Source organism: Manacus candei, unplaced genomic scaffold (genome assembly GCF_025592945.1).
Source record: "Manacus candei isolate 608988 ecotype Guabito, Panama unplaced genomic scaffold, ASM2559294v1 h1tg000068l, whole genome shotgun sequence".
Taxonomy (NCBI): domain Eukaryota; kingdom Metazoa; phylum Chordata; class Aves; order Passeriformes; family Pipridae; genus Manacus; species Manacus candei.
In genome coordinates this window covers 18,823-39,739 of record NW_026138116.1, presented here as the reverse complement: position 1 = coordinate 39,739, position 20,917 = coordinate 18,823, and the positions used below count along the sequence as shown (strand labels likewise).

At 43.2% G+C, this 20,917-nt stretch overlaps 1 protein-coding gene across 3 annotated transcripts in view; it reads right to left on the bottom strand.

The window, feature by feature from the left end:
• Positions 1-13,743, bottom strand: part of EDIL3 (EGF like repeats and discoidin domains 3) — a 235,942-nt gene extending 222,199 nt beyond the window's left edge. For all 3 annotated transcript variants that reach the window (XM_051806767.1, XM_051806769.1, XM_051806768.1), the window contains exon 1: positions 13,454-13,743. In XM_051806767.1, coding sequence (XP_051662727.1) covers positions 13,454-13,520 — 67 coding nt within the window. In that variant the 5' untranslated portion in view covers positions 13,521-13,743. The remainder of the gene's footprint in view (positions 1-13,453) is intronic.
• Positions 13,744-20,917: the final 7,174 nt, after the last annotated feature.

Below are 20,917 nucleotides of genomic sequence, written 5' to 3'. Positions count from 1 at the left end.
ACAAAATAAAAACTCCATATAAAGCCTTTGTGCAAAGGGTGAAATTAGGACCTCATGAAAACCTCAGGCTCCAAGAAACAAAAAAAATCCAGCCAAACACAAGAGAATTACACCTCTTCCCACAAAAATACATGAATAAATAAATAAATTTATTCTTTACTCTCCCAGACAACAGTAGATGTAATCTAAAAATTCAAGGTAGTTAGTACTAAACAAACGAGATCACTACAGAGATACCAAGGATAAATATATTTATTTTTAATGCAGGAAAACATTCCCTGGAAATTTTTTGACAGCCTGAGATAGCTGTACTGAATGCAGAAACCTGCAAACATCCCCACCACTCTTCACTTTTTGATGGATATTGCAGAATGTAAATACTATATAATGACCTGCCCTGTGTTAGTACTCAGAGATGTGTTAGAAAAAGCCAAAAGCCAACAAAAATATTACATGGTAGTACAGTAATGACTCATCCTCCCTAGATAATACATTCTTGTACAATTCATGCACTGCTGTTTATAACCAGACTACCATGAGATCTGACAGGATCAGGTGGTGACACATCCATTCTGCTCCAAGAACAGCATTGACAATACACTACAAATTCTACAGAGGTGTAATTTCTTCAAAGTCCTCATTTCCACCAGGAAAATAAGGGTTCTGCTGTTCCTTAGAGAGCATCAAGACTAAATACTCTCCTTTTTCCCCTTACAGCAATAGGAAGCACATGGCACAGGAATGACCCCATTCCTTCCTCAGTCACTGAAGGATATCTACATGTGGAATGATGTCTACCTGTGGAATGGTGCCAATCTCTGGCTGTTCCCCAAAGCCCAAAGTCCAGGTGAAGCTAAAGAGCAGGGGTGATTCAGGGAGGGTACTAGTCAAAAGAACTAAGTGTTTTATTTTTAAACCACATCAGTTTTGAAGCGGCACCTTTCATAAGATCAATTTCAGCAGATATACACTGCAGCCTGTAATCTACTAGAAATTCAAAGAACAGGTGTAATATGCCTAAAATCCTCAGTAGTTTTTCTTCTGTATCTTAACAGAAAAATGGGGCAGAGCAAAACCAGACCCTTTCCAAAACTGCTTTTTCTACAGAAAATTTGTTCTGAAATCCTATATTATATTAAAGGTTTTTAAAAATTAGTCATAGAATCATAGAATCAGCTGGGTTGGAAAGGACCTCCAAGATCATCAAGTCCAACACCGATCCAACACCGCCGTGATTACTAGACCATGGCCCTAAGTGCCACATTCAGTCTCATCTTGAAAACCTCCAGGGACAGAGAATCCACCACTTCCCTGGGCAGCCCATTCCAATGCCTGATTACCCTCTCTGTAAAGAATTTCTTCCCAATATCCAACTCTCCAGCCTGTCCAGGTCCCTCTGCAGAGCCCTCCTACCTTCCAGCTGATTGACATTCCCCCCCAGCTTAGTGTCATCTGCAAATTTGCTGATGGTGGACTCAATTCCCTCATCTAAATCATCAATAAAGATATTGAACAGAACTGGGCCCAACATCGATCCCTGGGGGACACCACTAGTGACCGGCTGCCAACTGGATGCAGCACCGTTCACCACCACTCTCTGGGCCCGGCCCTGCAGCCAGTTCCTAACCCAGCACAGAGTGCCCCTGTCCAAGCCTTGGACTGCAGCTTTTTCAGGAGAATGCTGTGGGAGATGGTGTCAGAGGCTTTGCTGAAGTCCAGGTAGACACATCCACAGCCTTCCCCTCATCCACCAGGTGGGTCATCTGACCATAAAAGGAGATCAGGTTGGTCAGACAGGACCTGCCCTTCCTAAACCCGTGCTGGCTGAGCCCGATCCCTTGTCCATCCTGTAGGTGCTGTGTGATTGCACTCAGGATGATCTGCTCCATAACCTTGCCAGGCACTGAGGTCAGGCTGACAGGCCTGTAGTTTCCCAGGTCCTTCTGGCCCTTTTTGTGGATTGGCATGACATTCACAAACTTCCAGTCATCTGGGACTTCCCCAGTGAGCCAGCACTGTTGGTAAATGATGGAGAGCAGCTTGGTGAACTCTTCTGCCAGCTCCCTCATCACCCTTGGGTGGATCCCATCTGGACCCATAGACTTGTGGGGATCCAAGTGACTCAGCAGGTTGCTAACTGTTCCCTCCTGGATTACAAGAGGGCTATTCAGATTCTTATCTCTTTCTACAAGCTCCAGAAGCCAGCTGCCAGCTGGCTTCAGAAGGTGACTGTTACAGAAGACATATACTATGCTATAAACAGATTGGGCACTTGCAATTTCAATTTTAAGAGCTTCTTGCACATCATTTTGAAAATGAAAAAGAAATTAGGATCTCCTGCATATACAGTAATGAATGAGAATAATACTGAATGGCATTAACAGGGTTCTCCTGAAGCAGCAGTTCCAGATGATTCCCTGTTTATGAGAGACCTGAAACTCTTTTTGTAAATATTTCCACTATTCTAACACTTCTCTCTCTCACACACAATGAGATGTGTATGCAAGCAGTTGCTGTGCTTGAGCTGGCACTACAGGGGATCTAATACTACAGATTTTAGCAGACATAAGTCATCAAATCTCATTATTCCTCTTAAAAGTAGATGCCTTTTTCCAGTGATGCATTGAGCTTTGTTTTCAGATTTCAGGTTGTATAGTCTGGGGCGTACAGACATGTCAAGAATATAAGGTGGGGGACAACAACACAAAAAAGCTTGATGTGGCCCAAGAGAAAAAAGATTGTTATGAAAGATGCTAGCACAAGGCTTCATGATTATCTGCCAGACTGGACCATTCATAGGGTGAAAGTGGAGCTTCTTGAACCTCAAAAACCATTAAAAAATGAAAAATGTTTTTTTGCTAGCATTCTTCACCTCTGTAAATGTTGCCCCTCTAAAGACAATAACTACAAAAAAAGTTCAGAAAAATTATTATAATTAAAGTTCAGTGAGCCTTATTCCAGTGAAGTTGCGATACAGTTTTGGAATAGTCCTCCTTCCCTCCTCTGCCTCAAAAGGAAATTTATACTTAGTATTTAAAACTCTGTTAGCATTTAAAACTCTGCTAAGGTTTTTCTACAGGTATTAATGCCATAACCACAACTCATTACTGCTGGAAAAGGAACTAGTGTACCTATTTTTAATTATTTACTGCTTTTACAGGAATTTTTTTTTTAAATATTTATTAGGAAAAGTAAATAAACAAAAACAACAAAACAAAACTAAAAACAAACAAAAAACTAATTGGTCAAAATTAGTCAATCACTAGTCTCAGACATTTTGAAGAGTTTTCTCTTTATCCTCCTGAAGTAACTGAAGCATGCAATGATTTTATTCATTTTGTTTATTCTTTCTTCCTGCTCAGCCTTCAGCTGGTCTGAGTGGAGGAGCCAGAACCACATTGACTCACCAGTACTTTTAAAGCAGTTTTCTTTCTTAGAAATAAGCCAGAGCAGAATTTCTAAGACAGGCAGCTCCTCCTGTTCCACCGAGAGTACACAGGAGCTCTGGAGCCTCCTCTGCTTTGCAAGGCCCAGGAGGGATCTTTATCCACTGGATGAATATTTGCAGCAAAATACTTAGGGAAGGAAAACACAGTAATCTGTCCTCAACAAAATAACCTACTAGGTTAGTTAACCAACACTGAATCTGCCCCAGTATGGGAAGATGGCCACTCAGGACTGGGAGATGGCTGAAGAAATACAGAATTTGCTCCTCTGCCTTCATCCCTCCAAGGAAATGCAGACAAGAACCCATGAATACTCATGGATCTGAACTCTCAGTGTATTTTCACAGTGGGACATACAGTGCTCTACACAAGGCAGGAAGAAATCTGGCATTCCATGCCTCAGGGTCAGTCCAGAAATCTATTCCTTGGAAAAACATGTGTAAAACTGTCACTGAGAAAACTATCTGTAACTCCTCTTCTCTGAGGGAACCAGGTGAGGACACATCTGGTGTCCAACAGCCCTGTCCAATCCACTCCCTCCTCCCTGTCCCCACTTCCCTTCCTTGCACCATCAGTGGCACTTGGCTGGTCCTGACCTGAGTTATCCCAACGAGATAAAATACCAGGAAATTTTACTGCTTTGCATAAGACCATCAGCAGTGTTGAAATCTGGGGGAAGTCAGTGGCAAAGGAATTAGATGGGCTTGGCCATAGTGTCAGATCTTACAGGGCATAGCTACTCATCACAGCCATGTCTGGCAGTAAAAGAATTTGGAGATTTAGGAATTTTACTATAGATCAGACTTGTTTCACTCCTCTGTGTCCAAGATGTTCTGAGCCACATGTCCAATTTTATTCACAACTCAGCATTTTGGTTTCAAACTGACAGAGAGAAACTCTTCCCTGTGAGGTTGGGGAGGCTCTGGCACAGGTTGCTCAGAGAAGCTGTGGCTGCCTCAGTCCTAGAAGTGTCCAAGGTCAAGTTGGACAGAACTTGCTGCAATCTGGGACAGTGGAAGGTGTCCCTGCCACTATCCCTGCCTGGGATAGTGGAAGGTGGCAGGGATCTGGATGGGCTTTAAGGTCCCTTCCAACCCAAATCAATCTGTGCTTCCATGATTCAATGATTTTAAATGTGTATTTGCATGTAATTGTTCATATACAGTGAAAGACATTGAGGCATACTGGAGTGATCCCTGCTCTTGCTGTGTAAAGCCATATAGATGTAGTATTAACGTTAAGTCAATATACATAGTCAATCACACTTTATTCCAGCTGATTTCAGAATTCTCATTCAGAATGTCGCTTTGATTATTTTTGTCTTCTTAAAGGATTTCACAAAAGAAGGGATACATCTGACACTGCATTGTCAGGTATGCCTGACATTTCTTAAGTTACCTTTTTTTCTTTTTTATTATGACTTTAGTGATGGGTTGAACTACAAGACCCACATTTGGAGAAGCGTTTAAGGTTAAGTAAAACTGCCATTGGAAGGAACCATAGTGTAGAAGAACAGCACAAAAATAGAGCATTTCTAAGAGAAACTTCTGAAAGCAAAATACACCTGAATAAGGACACCAGTTTTAAGAGCAGTCTGGTGAAGACAGCGAAGATGCTAAAATAGAATGGGCTTGATCACAACCAGGAAAATAAAGGCCATTGTTTAAAAGGTTCCTCTTCGTCCTGGAGGACTATCTATAATTGATGCATAATTTTGTACAGGTCAGAAGCTAAGCCATAAAAAAAGACATCAAAGAAATTAGACAAAATCATAATTGAAGGAACATATTTAAGACACACCATGGAAGAGAACTACTAGGTCATTTTAGCTACCTCCTGTGACAACAATACTTCATTCCTCCATCCACACTGTACACTGTTCACAGTATTAATCTAATATTCCCTTGAAATTGTTCAAATAAACAGCATTCTGTGAGTTTAAAACAGTTCCAGAATAGTATCTGAAAGCAATCAGCTAGTAGGTCTTACTTTTTAACCTAGAAAAAACCTTGTGAGGCAATCCTGTGCAATTCCTCACACAAGTAAGGAGTCTGACAAATTACATTGCATATAATATTTTCTCCATCTGTATTTCAAAAGCCTGAGCTGAAAAAGGAGTAAAAAGAAAAAAAAAATACATTTTGGAGCCCTGTCTAGAACACATTGTCTAGAAACATAATAATAATTAACTAGAAAAACAGAAAACCAAAAACAACTGACAAAGAAATTAAAGTGCTGTAGTCTATAGGACTGTAACACAGAATAATTAGGGAGGAAACTTGGATTAAATTGTCTGGTTGTATGCAAGGATCATAGAATCATAGAATCAGCTGGGTTGGAAGGGACCTCCGAGATCATCAAGTCCAACATTTGACCCACTACCGCTACGGTTGCTAGACCATGGCACTAAGTGCCACATCCAGTCTCTTTTTAAAAATCTCCAGGGACAGAGAATCCACTACTTCCCTGGGCAGCCCATTCCAATGTCTGACCACCCTCTCTGTAAAGAAATTCTTTCTAATATCTAACCTAAACCTCCCCTGACACAGCCTAAGGCCATGCCCTCTTGTCTTGCTGATAATTGCCTGGGAAAAGAGACCAACCCCCACCTGGCTACAACCTCCTTTCAGGGAGTTGTAGAGAGTGAGGAGGTCTCCCCTGAGCCTCCTCTTCTCCAGGCTGAACAACCCCAGCTCCCTCAGCCTCTCCTCACAGGACTTGTGCTTGAGTCCCTTCACCAGCCTTGTTGCTCTTCTCTGGACCTGCTCCAGCACCTCAATGTCCTTCCTGAACTGAGGGGCCCAGAACTGGACACAGCACTCCAGGTGTGGCCTCACCAGCGCTGAGTACAGGGGAAGAATCACTTCCCTGGACCTGCTGGCCACACTGTTCCTGATCCAGGCCAGGATGCCATTGGCCTTCTTGGCCACCTGGGCACACTGCTGGCTCATGTTCAGCTTCCTGTCAATCCAAACTCCCAGGTCCCTTTCTGCCTGGCTGCTCTCCAGCCACTCTGTCCCCAGCCTGTAGCGCTGCAGGGGGTTGTTGTGGCCAAAGTGCAGGACCCAGCACTTGGCCTTGTTGAACCTCATCCCATTGGAATCAGCCCAACTCTCCAACCTATCCAGGTCCCTCTGCAGAGCCCTCCTGCCTTCCAGCTGATCAACACTCCCCCAACTTAGTGTCATCTGCAAATTTGTCACCAGCAGTGACAGAAGCCGTTGTAGATGAGGGAGAGACAGACTGAAAGAAGTAAATGCTAAACAAAAAATAAATCAAACATCTCCTGTTTCTTATTTTTCATGCTCATGCTTGGTGTGTGCAAGTCCTATCCAAAAGTATTTCTTGTGTTGTCTGTCGTAGCTTCACGATTGCAGAAATCCAAGACATGGGTAGTCAGATGGCAGAAATTACTGTTATTTATACACTGCTGTCAGAGCTCTCCATAATTATGCAGGTTGACACAGCATCTTGACAATGATAAGAAAAAAAGGCAGTTTTTGTAGAAATTTTGTCAGCCTACTTACACAGCAAATAAAATTACTGTAGCTAAAAATTGGCAAAGCAGTCATCTCTTTCAAGGTTTTTTTGTCTGTCAAAAAGTTACTATTATGAGAATACTCAAAAGATATATAAAAAAACCCTCTCTGTCTAAACGGTAGCCAGTAGGGCCACAATCTGGCTGTGCACAAATGCCTTGTGCTGTTTAGAACTGAAAACTACCAAAGAAATAGTGAATTGCAAGTGGAGAGGGACAAGAAGAACAAAAGAATGTTATCTGCAAAAACACTAAAAAAGAAGTCCTGCTCTTTATTTAAATTAAAAAATTGGAACTGTCAGGTTCAAATTCATGGTACAAAACACTTTAATAGTCAACACGTGCAGTCCACGTTCCATGTGGGCAAGGTACTGTTGACTGCTTAAACTCTTGTATGTACAGAATTATAGTGTTCTGAAAAAAGTATTTTCTTGTTAGAAATCTTCTCAGTAGCTTTAACCAAGAGTCATCACTTGATGCAGACACTGCATCCTGGGTGGGTTGTGCCTCTGGATCTGACCCCAGACTTCCACACACCCACCTGAGACCAGAGACAACAGAGAGCACCCCACATCCAACATATCCAATCTCCTATCTCCCCTGGAGGAGGTCTGGCTCCCTCCCCTGCTCCCTGTGGTCTCCAGGGTCTCACACAATGCACCCGTTTTTTGCTCGTTGGTTTCCTGACAGGATGTGCCAAGGACCCAGCCCTGGCTCTGCTCCAGGAGCGCTGATCTGCCTGATCCTGCTTATCCATCTGCTGCTCCTCCCTGCTGTCATCTGCACACTTCCAGCTGGCTATTTTAAATATTGTGTTTAAAAATTGTAACTCCTCAAAACTGAAAATTTGATATTCTGCTGCTGCAGGTGGATGAGCTTAGATAGTCCAGGATTCTCCATTTAAACAGCACAGATGAACTAGTACTTTCTTCTCTATTTTCAGACAACCAAATTTTTACATCTATCTATGCCTTAAAAACAAACAAACAAACAAACAAAAAACACTCAATTTTTTGCCTACAAATGGTCCCTTATTAAAAAGTTTTAAGGGAGCAGAGTGAGGAATACTATCATTATTCTCAAAAAAAACTAAGGCATTTTTTGGTTGTATATAACTATACTTTTGTTGTATATAAAATCAATTTTTAGTTGAAATACAGAGCTCTGCAAGCTGAGTTCACAGGATGAAGAGATCTTATTACTAAAACTTCTAAGTATCAGACCAGATGTGAGGCAAATAATTGGATATAACTCTCTAAAGTGAAAATATACCCAAAATACAGTATGTATGCAGAGAGCCACTACACATTACGTAAAATTAAGATGTTTTCAGGTGTGTTTCACATGATAATGCATTCACACACATGACATATTAGCTAGATTAGCTGGAGACTTTATTAGATAGTCATAGTTTGCTTAATTTCTCAGCTTTTAAAATATAAAGTATAAGAGTACCCCCACTGTGATAAAAGGTAACACAGCTTGCTGATTAGAGGGAAGAAAATCCACACAAAAAAACAGGAAAACCCTGTAAATATATCCAGTATATTCCCACAGCAGCAAGATTGGGATTTGATAAAACCTCAAAGCATGAGGAGATGGTGCAGGTTCTGTGCCTCCAGATTTGTGGGATACCAGGTGACAGTTCAAATCCTTGCTCTCAGAGCACCCTGGTCCACAACTGCGCTACTGTTTTTGGATGGACCCATGCTCTGGTCCTGCAATGCAAATGGACAAAAGCTGCTCAACCGTCTACACATATTGTTAGAAAATCAGCCAAACCCTGCTGTCACTACATACTATAAGTAATTCTCCCTTAAACATAAGATCCAAGTCTTCTATAAAGATAATAACCTAGACCCATCATCACTTATTCCTCAGGCTGACAAAACACACTGACTTTAGGGTCCTGTTGCCTTTCCCCTAGGTTCTCCCCTTAACTTTAAGTGAAAATTGTGTGTAGGTCATACAGTATAAGACAGTATTTTCCAGAGGTTTTAATTTTGCAGATGTTGATGTTCTTACAACCCTTCTTTGGGTTTGAATCTTTTTTTAACTCATCTTTTATTTTCTAACGGATCATCTGACTAAGGTTTCACTGTATTTTCACTGTGAACATGTTTTGAAAGTTGAAATAAATTAATACCCGTTTGTTGTTCAACTCATATTTATTCAAACTCAAGCTGGGCTTCAAGTGTGCTACAAACAAGCCCAGTATCATAGAATCACATAATCATAGAATGGGTTGCGTTGTGAGGGACCTTAAAGATCAACTCATTCCAACCCTTGCCATGGGCAGGGACACCTTCCACTAGCCCAGGTTGCTCCAAGCCCCATCCCACCTGGCCTTGGACACTTCCAGGGATGGGACAGCCACAGCTTCTCTGGGCAACCTGTGCCAAGGCCTTACCACCCTCAAGCCAAGAATTGCTTCCTAATATCTAATCTCGCTTCTAATACAACACTAACCATCTGTTAAGATTCCACAAGTACTCCTGGCTCTGTGGCTTACCTGAGTGTGAAATATCTAAGAACACAAGAGGATTAAAACAGTAACATACTAACTCCTGTGTGACTCACAGTAAATTTGAGAATAACATAGACTTATCTCCTGACTCTTGTAGTTTCTTAAACTCCACTTCCCCGGACATCTTCACTCTGAAAGGATATCAGGGTGTGAATTTTTTACTGCTGTTGTATGGACACGTGCTGCATAAACAGTTAATTTAAGGCATAAAAATCACCCTCTTAATAGAAGGTCATTGTTTTTTGAAATAATTTTCAAAGTGGATCATTTCCTTGATTTTGAACCTGATGATAACTGGAAAAATGTGGAGGAGGGAAGATAAGACAGTACCCCTTTTCACTATGCTGCCATTGATACACAATCTTGTATGAAGTGTACCCCTTGAAAAAAGACATAAAGGATAAGGACATAAAGGGTAGTGAAACAGGTAGCTGAACACATAAAAAACCCCAACTAATAATACAAAAACTATTAATTCCAGTTATAACAATGCATGGCTTGACACCAAAATCTGTCCTGGGCTGACCAGACATGTACAGAATGCAATAGTATATCCTCTATATGCTTTCTGGAGGCTATACAAGCAGTCATGGAAAATCAATTTGAATACAAAGGTAATTTGTTAAAAGAACAGTGAAAATCATTATGCAGGGTCACACTGTCAGCAGTTTGTGGTGAAGCAATTGCTGTCCAAAGATGCAAAGACACTTGGTAAAACAGAAGGATCTTGGTCTTTAAAAGTCTCTGTGATCTTTTCAGCCTTTTAGTATAGTTATATGAGAACAAAGCCACAGTTTACCTCTCATTTTCCAGCACTCTTACTCCTTGCAGCTCATTCCAGCTGCAGAAAGAGGCTTTATAGAAACTTCTAAGCCTCAGAGAGAGTGAAGGTTCCCACTGAAATGGAGAAAAAGCAAAATCTTTGAAACTGTTCCTTCCAAGTTGCAAAGTATTTATCTTGGGCTGACAGGACACAGACATAAAATAAAGAACTAGGCTTGACTGGTTTTGGCAATGTCAACATCATTTTTAGACACAGCACGCATAAAAATTCAGCAGCCTGCTAAGTGGAAAAGGATGATACAACTTAGGGATCAGCTTTACTATAAAGATAACTCAAATGGTAATTTTTCAGAAGGTCCTGTTGCAAAGCCATTTATCACCAGGACATGGGATATGCCGATTTTCTGTGCACTTACAGCATCATTACCATAGCTGATCAGCTTACCCTATGGCCTGAGGTAAATCTGGAGACTGAAACAGCCATCGGTTTTAAATTATGTTTTCCTTTCCTTTGATCGCAATATTTACTGACTGTTCTGAAAGGTATTGACTTATTTGTCCCTAAAAATAATACATGATGGGGATTAAGGAACCTGTATTACTGTACATGAGATACGCTATATTTTTTCCACCTGAAATAATCTCTTGTAGTCTGTGTACTCACCCTGGTAGTTTCTGTCTCATCCACTGCAGAGCAGAACACCAGAGTGGTTCTCGTTCAAATTTGACCAAGGAACAACAGCAACAACAATAAATGCAAAAGCTTACAGCTGTTTTGAAATATGTGTAAAAGGACATTGCTTATTAAAAATGCACCTCCAGCTGTCTTGCAAACTAAGGGGTAGAAGTCACTGCACCCTTGAAGCCCGGTTTCAGCGTGTATTTGCATATAAACACCTCTGAAGATCAGGCTCTTGTTACAGTGCATGAGATTGCAAATTTATTAGACTGGCCAGGAAGAAGAAAATTACAGTCTCCCATTGAGATGACTTTTTCAACATCATCATTATCTCTCAATTTTCTCACCCTTCTCCCTCCCTTAAAAACAACAACAACAAGACAAAAAAACCCCAGACTTGCTGATATACTATGTATTTGTACCAAACACAAAAAGCAAAAGATGTTTTTAAGACATTATGAGTAAATAGGATTTTGACTTCCATCATTACTTTGTAGAGCCCCAACAAAAAAAGCAGTTGGTATTGTTCTTTAATAGTAGGCTTGAAATGCAGGTCAGTAATGAAGTCTATGACTTAACTTTGATCTGCACTTGGAATTTACCCCAAAGGGTGGGGAAGAACCAGCCACTGCACTTCCACAGATTTTCATCGTACACCGTTATTACATTAATGGGCTCGCCAGCAAGTGATGTTGAAACAATGTATAGGCAAGTTTTGTATTGTTCAAAACCTGCTTTCTAAAGAGTTGTGACTTACAGAGTCATTGTAACTTTCAAAGGATCTATTAAAAGTAAACGTTATGACAGCCTGCAAAATTAACCCAGTATATCAGACCTGTCAAGCAACATTTTGCTCTGTTTCAGCAGAAAGAAAAGACATAATTTTCTTTTCTTTGAAGAGCCAAGGACAAACCTTCAACTGAAAAGCTTAAGCAATCACAGAGCAAATGGATTTTTTTCCTTCCTATTTCACTCCTGTTAGAAAATCTATTAAGTTCTCTCTGTTCTGAAGTTACCTAAGACCGTGACAAACTGTAGAATTTAATGAGAAAATGTCCCAGATGTGAACTACAGTCCTACAGAAGCCCGATGCAAAGCACTTATGACAAGTCTAGACTTTGTGGCACACACAGCTATCTTTTGTTTAAAAAAAAATAATCTGCAGGTACAAGGACACATTGCATAAGCTATCACGTGCTCACTGTAACTGTATGAATGTTACCGGATTTTGAGAATCCACCGTGCTGAATAATTTAAGGTCTAATAAAATATTCAGCTTTACTGATACACTGGTTTCATTAAAAAAAAAAAAAAAAAAGTGAGGGGAGCAGGTCTAAAAGTCAATGGGAATATTCATTAGGACAACAGTTGTTCTTCTAAGCTCGGGAAAGGTACAAGTGGGAGGATAAAAAGGTCTCCAAGCCGGGTGGAATCCCAGGGAGGGACAGAACATCCGCGGCACAAAGAGATGCTCGGAGGTCGCAGAGGAGGAAAAGGCCCCGCGGAGGGACGCGGGGGACAGGAGAGGACCCTTGATGGTTCCGAGGGAACCCAGGGTGGTCCCGGAGCCCAGCCCAGCCCCTCCCTTAGCAGGTGTCCGAGCGGGAGTCATAGGTTGGACTGGATGATCTCAGAGGTCTTTTCCAACCTAACTGATTCTGTGATGCGACGGAATGGGCAGTGCGCGATCGCCCACCGCCCCAGGCGGTCCCTTCTGCTGCGGGGGACCGGTCTCACACCCCCTCCATCGCAAGATGAGCTCCTACAACTTTTTTAATGCGAGGAGGGAAAACCCTCATAGCCCGCACTAACTAATTATTATAAATAATAAAGAGAACTCCCAAGAGCTCTAAAGTTATCTTTCTGGGTTAGGGTTGGCTTTCTAATTCTTTTTTTTTTTTCCCCTGGAAGGGGGTGAGACACCCAGAAGGCGCCGTTGGTGTTTTAGGTGGAGATGCCCTAATTAGGAGGCAGCAAAAGGATCGCCTGGCAAGAGCTACTCGCTGCTGCCGAGATGCTGAAGCCCCTGAACGTGTTCGCAAAGTGTTCCGCGGTTTGCTGGATATGTGTCTTGGAGCTCAACAACCTCCAAATTTACAATGAAGACTGGTGACTGGGGAGGGTTGGCGAGGGGAGGAAGGGAAAAAGAGACGTGGAGAGCTCTGCGGATATTAAACGTAATCCAGACGAGAGGCTGGGAAGATTTAAGCTCTCACGCCGTTTCTTTCCCCTCTATTTAAGCATAGTTTCAAAAACAGAACGCATCTGAGGATGGATCTTCCTCCGGCTTGTGTTTCAAATGCAGATATTTAAAAAAAACCCCATACTTATCTACGGAGAAAAAAAAAGGAGAGAACAGACGGCGGTAGCCGGCTCTGAGCCGCCTCCCCGCACTTGCACTCGGACTTTGCGGGAGCTCCGGTGTGACCCCAATTCCCGGTCCGTGCCCGCTCCATCCCCGGCGGCCCCCGGGCGCTCACCTCGGGCGGGGCGCGGCGCCGCCAGGCTCCCGCAGAGCGCCAACCAGGCCAGCACCGCGCGGCTCATCTTTCTCCTCTTCCTCCTCCTCTCCGCCGCCTTTGCCGAGGGATGAGAGTGGTGCCTCCGCCCGGCGCTGCCCTGCGAGGATGCTAAGGGAGGGTCCAGGTTCCCCGGCCCAGTGCAGCCTCCGCTACGCTCCCACGGCCGCTTTCAGCGCCCTATGCGCGGCGCGGAGCCCGTCCCGCCGCCCGCCCGCTCTGCGCGCCCGCCAGGTGCCGCCGCGCCGCCAGCATGGCCCTGCCTCCTCCTCCTCCTCTCCCTCCTTCTCCTCCTCCTCCTAGGGGCGGTGCCGCGGGACACACCCCGGCCGCTCCCCGCCCGCGATGCGGTGTGGGACGTGGGATGTGGGATGCGGGATGAGGGATGCGGAATGGAGCGCCCGGACAGGGATGGGAACCCCTGGCTCATCGCGCGGATGCTCCCGCAGCGCCCTGTTTGTGCTCCCTGTATCCTTGGAGTTCCCCTCCCGTGGCTTAGTCCCTGTGGGTACCTGCCCTCTTCTATCAGGTTCACGCAGGTGTTTTACCCTCCACACAGGTGTTTTGCCCTCCACGGAGGTGTTTAGCCCTCCACAGGTGTCCCGTAGGTGCTGTCCACGTCATGCACTGCCTCAGCTTAAAACTCTTCCTGAACATCTAGACAGGGAACCTGGATAGAATCACAGTCATGAAATGGTTCGAGTTGGAAGGGACCTCAAAAGACATCACATCCCGTGGGCAGGGACACCTTCCACTAGACCCAGAAGATGTCTGTTCTTCCACTCCTCTCCCTCCCCAGGTAGGATGCTGTCCTGCCCGCTACTGAGAGGAAGTTAAAGCAAAAATGCAAGACGTGGTGAAATTTCAGAAGTAGTGCAAGGGGAGGACAGGAAGGTCTGCTGTCAGACCACTATGCACTTTTTTATTCTTATCTCTTTTCCCTAAGTGGGTATATGGAGCTACAAGAGTGAAAAAAAAAAAAAAAAAAAAAAACAAACTAATTGCCCAGTGGTCATCAAAAGTCTCTTCAGATATTTTACGTCTGTAATTTGCATCTGCTCTACATTCCCTCATAGCAAAAGACACCAAATTAATATTATATTAAGATATAATGCAATTGCCTAGTGAGAAGGATGTACTGAACAGCACTGCGTTGTTAAGAAGCATTTCGGCAGAAGCTGTGGGCTGGTTGCATGACAACAAGAAGAGAGATCGTGAAATTAGGAGTGGAAACGACCCGTTAAGTCGTTTGATCTGTTGGTTATTTTGGCTGGCACCTCAAAGTAATTCCAGCATTTCATTTTGCAACCCCTTTGTCTGCCATTAAACGCCTGTCAGTGGCAGGGTGATAGCCCTTCCCTAAAGCTCTGGTTTTACATCTCAGCTAGCAATTAATCGCATTTTTCTTTGACACTGAAAGTGTTTTGGTTTCAACACACTGCATTGTCAGTAAAGATTTAAAAGGATCAGGCTTTTTTGCGCTGGTTAAACTATGAAATTAACAGAAATAACACACCTTCATAAAAAGCATTTGACATCCAGAATCCCAGAGCATTTTCTGCTTGCGTGCAGACCAGTGGTGCACACACCAAGCGTGCACTGCACCCTTCATGAGGGCACAGGCCTCTCCAGTGGCCCTCAGCCAGCAGTGGTGGGGCACTGCAGAATTATCCATCCAGTTAGGACAGATAAAGGGAAAAAAAAAATCTCCCTTACATTAATTCAGCCCACGCCGGTGGAGAAGATACGTTTTCACAGGCTGCAAACCAGCGTTTCTCTGTGGACACTCAGTAGCTTGTAACATCCACCAAAAGTTCCACTGTCTTCACTATAATGTGCACAATTCACCTGGCAGCACTCACGTGGGCTGCAGTCATGCCTTGGTTTAGCTGCACAGACACACCTACGATTGCATCAGTACCTCCACAGCAACTTGGATTTTACATGTTAGTGTCCATGTCAGAGATCTCCCTGAAGAACTGCTGTCTGGAAGGAAAATACTTTTATTTCTCCCCGAGGGTTGCTTTGCTGTCAATACAGAGATAGCGGAAATTTAGGAAGCCTTAACAAACCTCCTGATATTAATGCATCGTTTCTCCACAGCAGTGCTAATTTTACTGCTTATATCTGTTTTACAACCAAGAATCCAGCTGTCATAACTGCAAGGCAAGCTGCACTATAGCTGCTGTGGCAGCCCAGCATGCCTGCACCCCCAAGTGGCAGGCTTGCCTGTTTTTTTTTATTTTTCTTGAGGGAATAATCCTGTAATGCACCCTTTTTATTCCTCCAATTAGGATAAATCTAAAGGGCCTAACTACAGTCGGTACTGGGAAGCCTTTTTCCGTTGAGAGCCCTGTGCAGCTGATTAAAATGACACAGTAATAGTTTCTTCAAAGCCAGGCATTGTTTATTCAGCCAAAAGGGATGAAACAACAAAAGGCTTTTATGTCTGGTTCTTACCTAAAGTGCAATGTGGTTTTGTTTTCAGATTTTCAGTCAGTTTTATTCAATAAAATCCATTTCCCCACCTCAGAGTAATAAGACTGTTCCTGCAACTTTCTTGCTGCCACACTCTGCTGAGCTTCTCTTTATGTGCTGCTTCCTCCTGCTTGTTTTCCTGTGTTCCTGGAAGGACCTTGGCTTGGGGCTGCTGCAGGAGGTCTCCTTCATCTGACACTTTCCTTCTATCCCATTTGCTTTGCTTAGCACAGGGTAACACATCACCCAGCTCCAGTTCAGCGCTGTGAGGATGGCTCCGAGGTGCAGACTGTCCCTCACAAATCAAATGTAGTAATGACTTGTACCTAGGTTTTCTTAGTGTGGATTTCATGATATGTATAAGCCAAACTGTGCTACTTACTGTTCTAGCCTGAGTTTCACCCAATAATTCCTTCGCTGTTGTGCTGTGGGCTCGCAGTTCTTCAGTGCTGCATAGCCAGTATTGTCATCAGGGTTGTTGTGGTTGCAGCATCTCCCAGCACTCTCCTTCTACAGTGGCCAGTCCCTGACCTGGCCTTCTCAGTGAAGAAGTTGACCCGACGTCCTTCATTGTCCTCTAAAGTCCAGAAAGAGTGTATATTTGCCATTTCTAGAGTATGCTTTTCTTGAAGCAATAGCCTCATTGACAGCAGGAAAACATGCCTTGTGACTGTCCTTTGTAAATACTATAGGTATGCAAACATCATTTTTATGGGGGAAAACCCAAGACCAAAGGCATCCTGACAGTTCTCTTTCCCTTATTCTGTTACATGTCTGCAAATCCTTATTGTGTTCCCAACAGTAAAGGCATTTTGCTGAAATATGGACAAGATGGGACTGGGATGGCACAAGCCATTGCAGCTGAAGCTGATATTCTCACCTTTTATATCAACATTAATATTTATACTTAATACATAAACACTTTTTTATATTTGTTTTTTTGATATTTAACTGCAAGGTAAAATTCTTCCTTCAGTCATCTGAATTCATGATGTACTTTATGTCTTGGAATTTTAGACCAAAGTGGGCTCAAGAGCTGCCAGATATTAACCCTTAATAATTCTATCTTCCTTTTTTTGCCATCCATAGTGTGAACATAGGACATGAAGACTACTTTTCATTTTCCAAACTGTTTCCACTCTTCAGGACAAATTCTGCTGAATTTTACTTAGCTGCATTTTTCTACTCAAATATTTATTTTATTTGTTTACTAGTCACTCAGGGTCAAGAACTCCTGTGCACCCATTTTTTTGTTCTTACATCTAAATGATCAGCACTTTTTAAGCACTTTTAATCAGGAATTTCTGCCTAACAGAATTACCAGACAAGGGACCATGGGGACTGCCGTGGGGATCTGCAACATCCCTCCCTTAGGCTAAGGATCCCTACTGACCTTCCGGAGTAGAAGAGGTAGAGTGGAGAGACAGATCAGCTGCTATTTATCTAAGGCAAACCCCCAACATTTTCAACTGGGAAAGAGCTATTCCATGGCTGCTAATGTCCCCAGTGTTTTCCTCCATCTTACTTTGGTGAGTAGCTTATTTTTCCTGCATTATTTTCTGTCTTGCCTCACATGCTCAAATTAACCCTTTGAAGTCCTGTAGTATATTAAACAGAAAGAAATTATATCCATTAGAAATACAGGCAGCCACAGTGCCCTTATATAAAGAGCCATCAGTGAAGGAACAAGAATAACAGATCTGAAAGTGTGACATGAAGATGTTTTTAGCATAAGAAACAGAATAATGGTTAATGTTCAATAGGAGTGACATCAGGTCTAACACTTGTTACACAAAAGATGAACCAAGTAACTCCCATCTGTACTGCAGCAGAGAGAGAGTAAGAGCTAATCCTTACTGTTTGCCAAGCTCTTGCTGATTTTAACTGTCATCTAGACAGGGTAAGTGTAACCTGCCAATTACCCTGTAACACCTTTAGGGTATCTTGGATACGGGCTTTGTTTAGGAGATTAGCTTTATCACCGCCTGCCATCACAGCACTGGCCAGATTGGAGCCTTTTTAAAGAGAGATCAGGACGGGTTCAGAGACCAAGGCGCACAGACAGAGATTATATTGCCACCTCCGTTATAATTAGGGCTATAAAATCCGTTGCTGCACGCTGCAGAACTCCCCGTAATGTTTTCTAATAATATGCACTTTGTTCTTGGGGGATTTGTCACCACAACCGGCTGCTCTGATTCTGCGAGCCTTTGCTGTGTATTTGAGAAAAGTAGTGATAATGCATCTGTCTGTCACCAGGGCAGCAGCGCTGCCAGAATTATTCTTGGGGTTGACACTGCCTCTAAAAATGGGAGCAATCCGTTCTTTCATCTCTTCCCAAACACAGCCTGATCCCCCACTTCTTGAACATGAAAGGTTTCCTGTTAAAGTAAACGTGGGTTTTGTGGAAGATCCTGCTTCCCTCAAACTTCTCTGGTTCAAAAGCGTTGTCATGTAATATTCCATCACAGGAAAGGGAGAGAGGCTGTGCCACACAAGGAAACACTCAAACTACATTAAAAAAAAAAAAAAAAAGAAAGAAAAAAAAGAAAAAAAAAAGTATTTTTTCCTTCAGTCTTTTGCAGCACAGATTTTTTTGTTACTATTTATAGAAATAAGCCAACAAAATCAGTGTCATAGTTGGTTTTGATTACCTTTCTTTTATTTTGAAAACAGGCCTTTACTGTCTACAGAGGACTACATTAAAGAACCCTGTCTAAATGTCTGAGATTGTTCTAAAATGAATCCTTTTATTCCCATAAGATGAACTTGTAATGCCCACAAGAACATAAAAGAGGAGAAGGGTCCACAGGGTAAGGTGTGAGCATAAACCCTGAAACAAGGTACTCCCATGTTTTGTTATATAAAGCCTTTAGGACACCACTGAGGCTGTGGAACCAGGAGCTAATTAATTTCAGCTGAAATTATTCCCCTGCCCATTTGTGAAAGGAATTTAGATTTGTGGATTCTTTCAGCATAACTAAGATGTGCAGAAGCTGAATGTGTCTGTTTATGTGTCTATTCAGTCCCTCTGCACACAGTTTGTCACCAGCACCACGTGGTTCCTCTGTGAGAAATATCTCTAATTAAAATTTTGGAGACGGCTAAATAAAGTGAAACAAAGAACTTTATGATCAGCGTGCTGGGTTCATCAGACTTGTGGTCAGGTCTGAGCATACCCCGAATGGGAGGGGGGAGCTCTTTTAGGATCTTTTGATTTGCATAACCACTCCCTCGCTCCTCCCACGCCAAGCTCCACTTCTTTTCTTCCTTAAAAGGTGATATCATCTTCTTCTTGCAGTGCAGTGGTTGTTTTAACCAACCTATCAGGTTGTTTCCCTGCCCTGGCTGCATGGTCCCCTGTCAGTGAGCCCTAACTGGTCTTACTGCCTTACATACATTTTCCGGCCCACCCTCACACCCTAACTGGAAGCAACAATAAGTAACTGTAAGCAGCCCACCAGTCCTCGACCACAAAATGGCTTCCCAGCTCTTCAAACAAAATGGCTTCTAGGTATCTCCACACGAGGTACCCATGGAAACCCCTGCTTGTAATAAAACCGCCTGATTTATTTCCTGCACCTCCATTTTCTAAGTACGTCAGAAATCTGAGCTAAGGATTAATGTCACTCCTCTGCGTGGCTGAAATTAAAGTTAAAAGGTAAAGTCATGTGCCAAACTGGAACCCCAAAAGTGGGGATGAAAATCATTCCCCAACCCCCCAGGACACCTAAATTGGGCATGAAAAGGGTTCCCTAAACACAAATTGGGGTTGAAGGGGGTCCCTAATCCCCCAAGACACCAACCTGGGAAGGAAAAGGGTTCCTAAAAACATATTGGATCCCAAAATTACCGGTAAAAGGATCTCTGAAATCCTGGGACCTTCCAAATGTGGGCAAAAAGGGTCTCCAAAACCACCTGGAAACCACAAATTGGGGGTGAAGTGTCATACAAGACCCCAAGGCCCTCAAATTGGGGCTGCAAAGTTTCCCCTGAAACACCTGGGACCCCCAAATTATGGGTGGAAAGGGTCCCTCAACCTCTGGCAATCTCAAACTGGGGGTATGGGGGGGAAAGGGTCTCCAAAAACTTCTGTGACCCCCAAATCAGGGGTGAAGCGGTTCCCCAAACCTCTGGGAATCCCAAACTGGGGGAAAGATGTCCAGAAAGACATCTTGGAACCCCAAAATTTCTGCTTAGGCCTCTATGCCAACGAGTGGTGATGCTGCCAGTGATGCTGCGATATGCCTACTTTCAGCTGAGCTCAAATCCCTTGGCCAGAGGACTATGGGGTGCCTGCATTTGTGAGAGGTTGATGAGGACCCGAGAGTGTCTGAAACACTGCTTCTTCCCACACTTTGCCACCCATGTCAGTTTTTAAAATGCTTTTCTACTCCACGGTGAGGAGAAGTCTGACTGGTATCTCAGATATTGTGTTCCCATGCCTTCCATGGCCTATGTATTCCAGATGCAAATATGAAAGGAAATCAGTCAGTGGAAGAGATACTGTCTATCTGAGCAGACCTCAGTTCCTTACAGAACCAAGTTAACACACACGTCTCTCCTCCAGTTTGTCTCTCTCTCTCCACTGGCCCACAATTCCCTTTTTTTCCACTTGCACAGTGTCTACCTTGGACTATTGAAGATTGTTCTTCCCCACAGGTTTTCTTGTGCTGCCTTTTACAGCAAAGCCAAATCACCATCATCAATGGGAATGTTGGAACATTTACACCTTTCTAAACAGCTGTTTAGGGAAGACGGGCCAAACAACTCTGAAATCTCTAACAAAGCTGGCCTTGCCTCTCATGCCTCAATATCAGGACATATTTCCACCCCGAATCATTGCAGACACATCTCTGAAGCACAGTGCAGTGATCCAGGTTTGCAGAAGACACAAGAATTCCTTCTCTTCAATATGTATTGCGGTCTCAGAAATCAGAGTTCCCT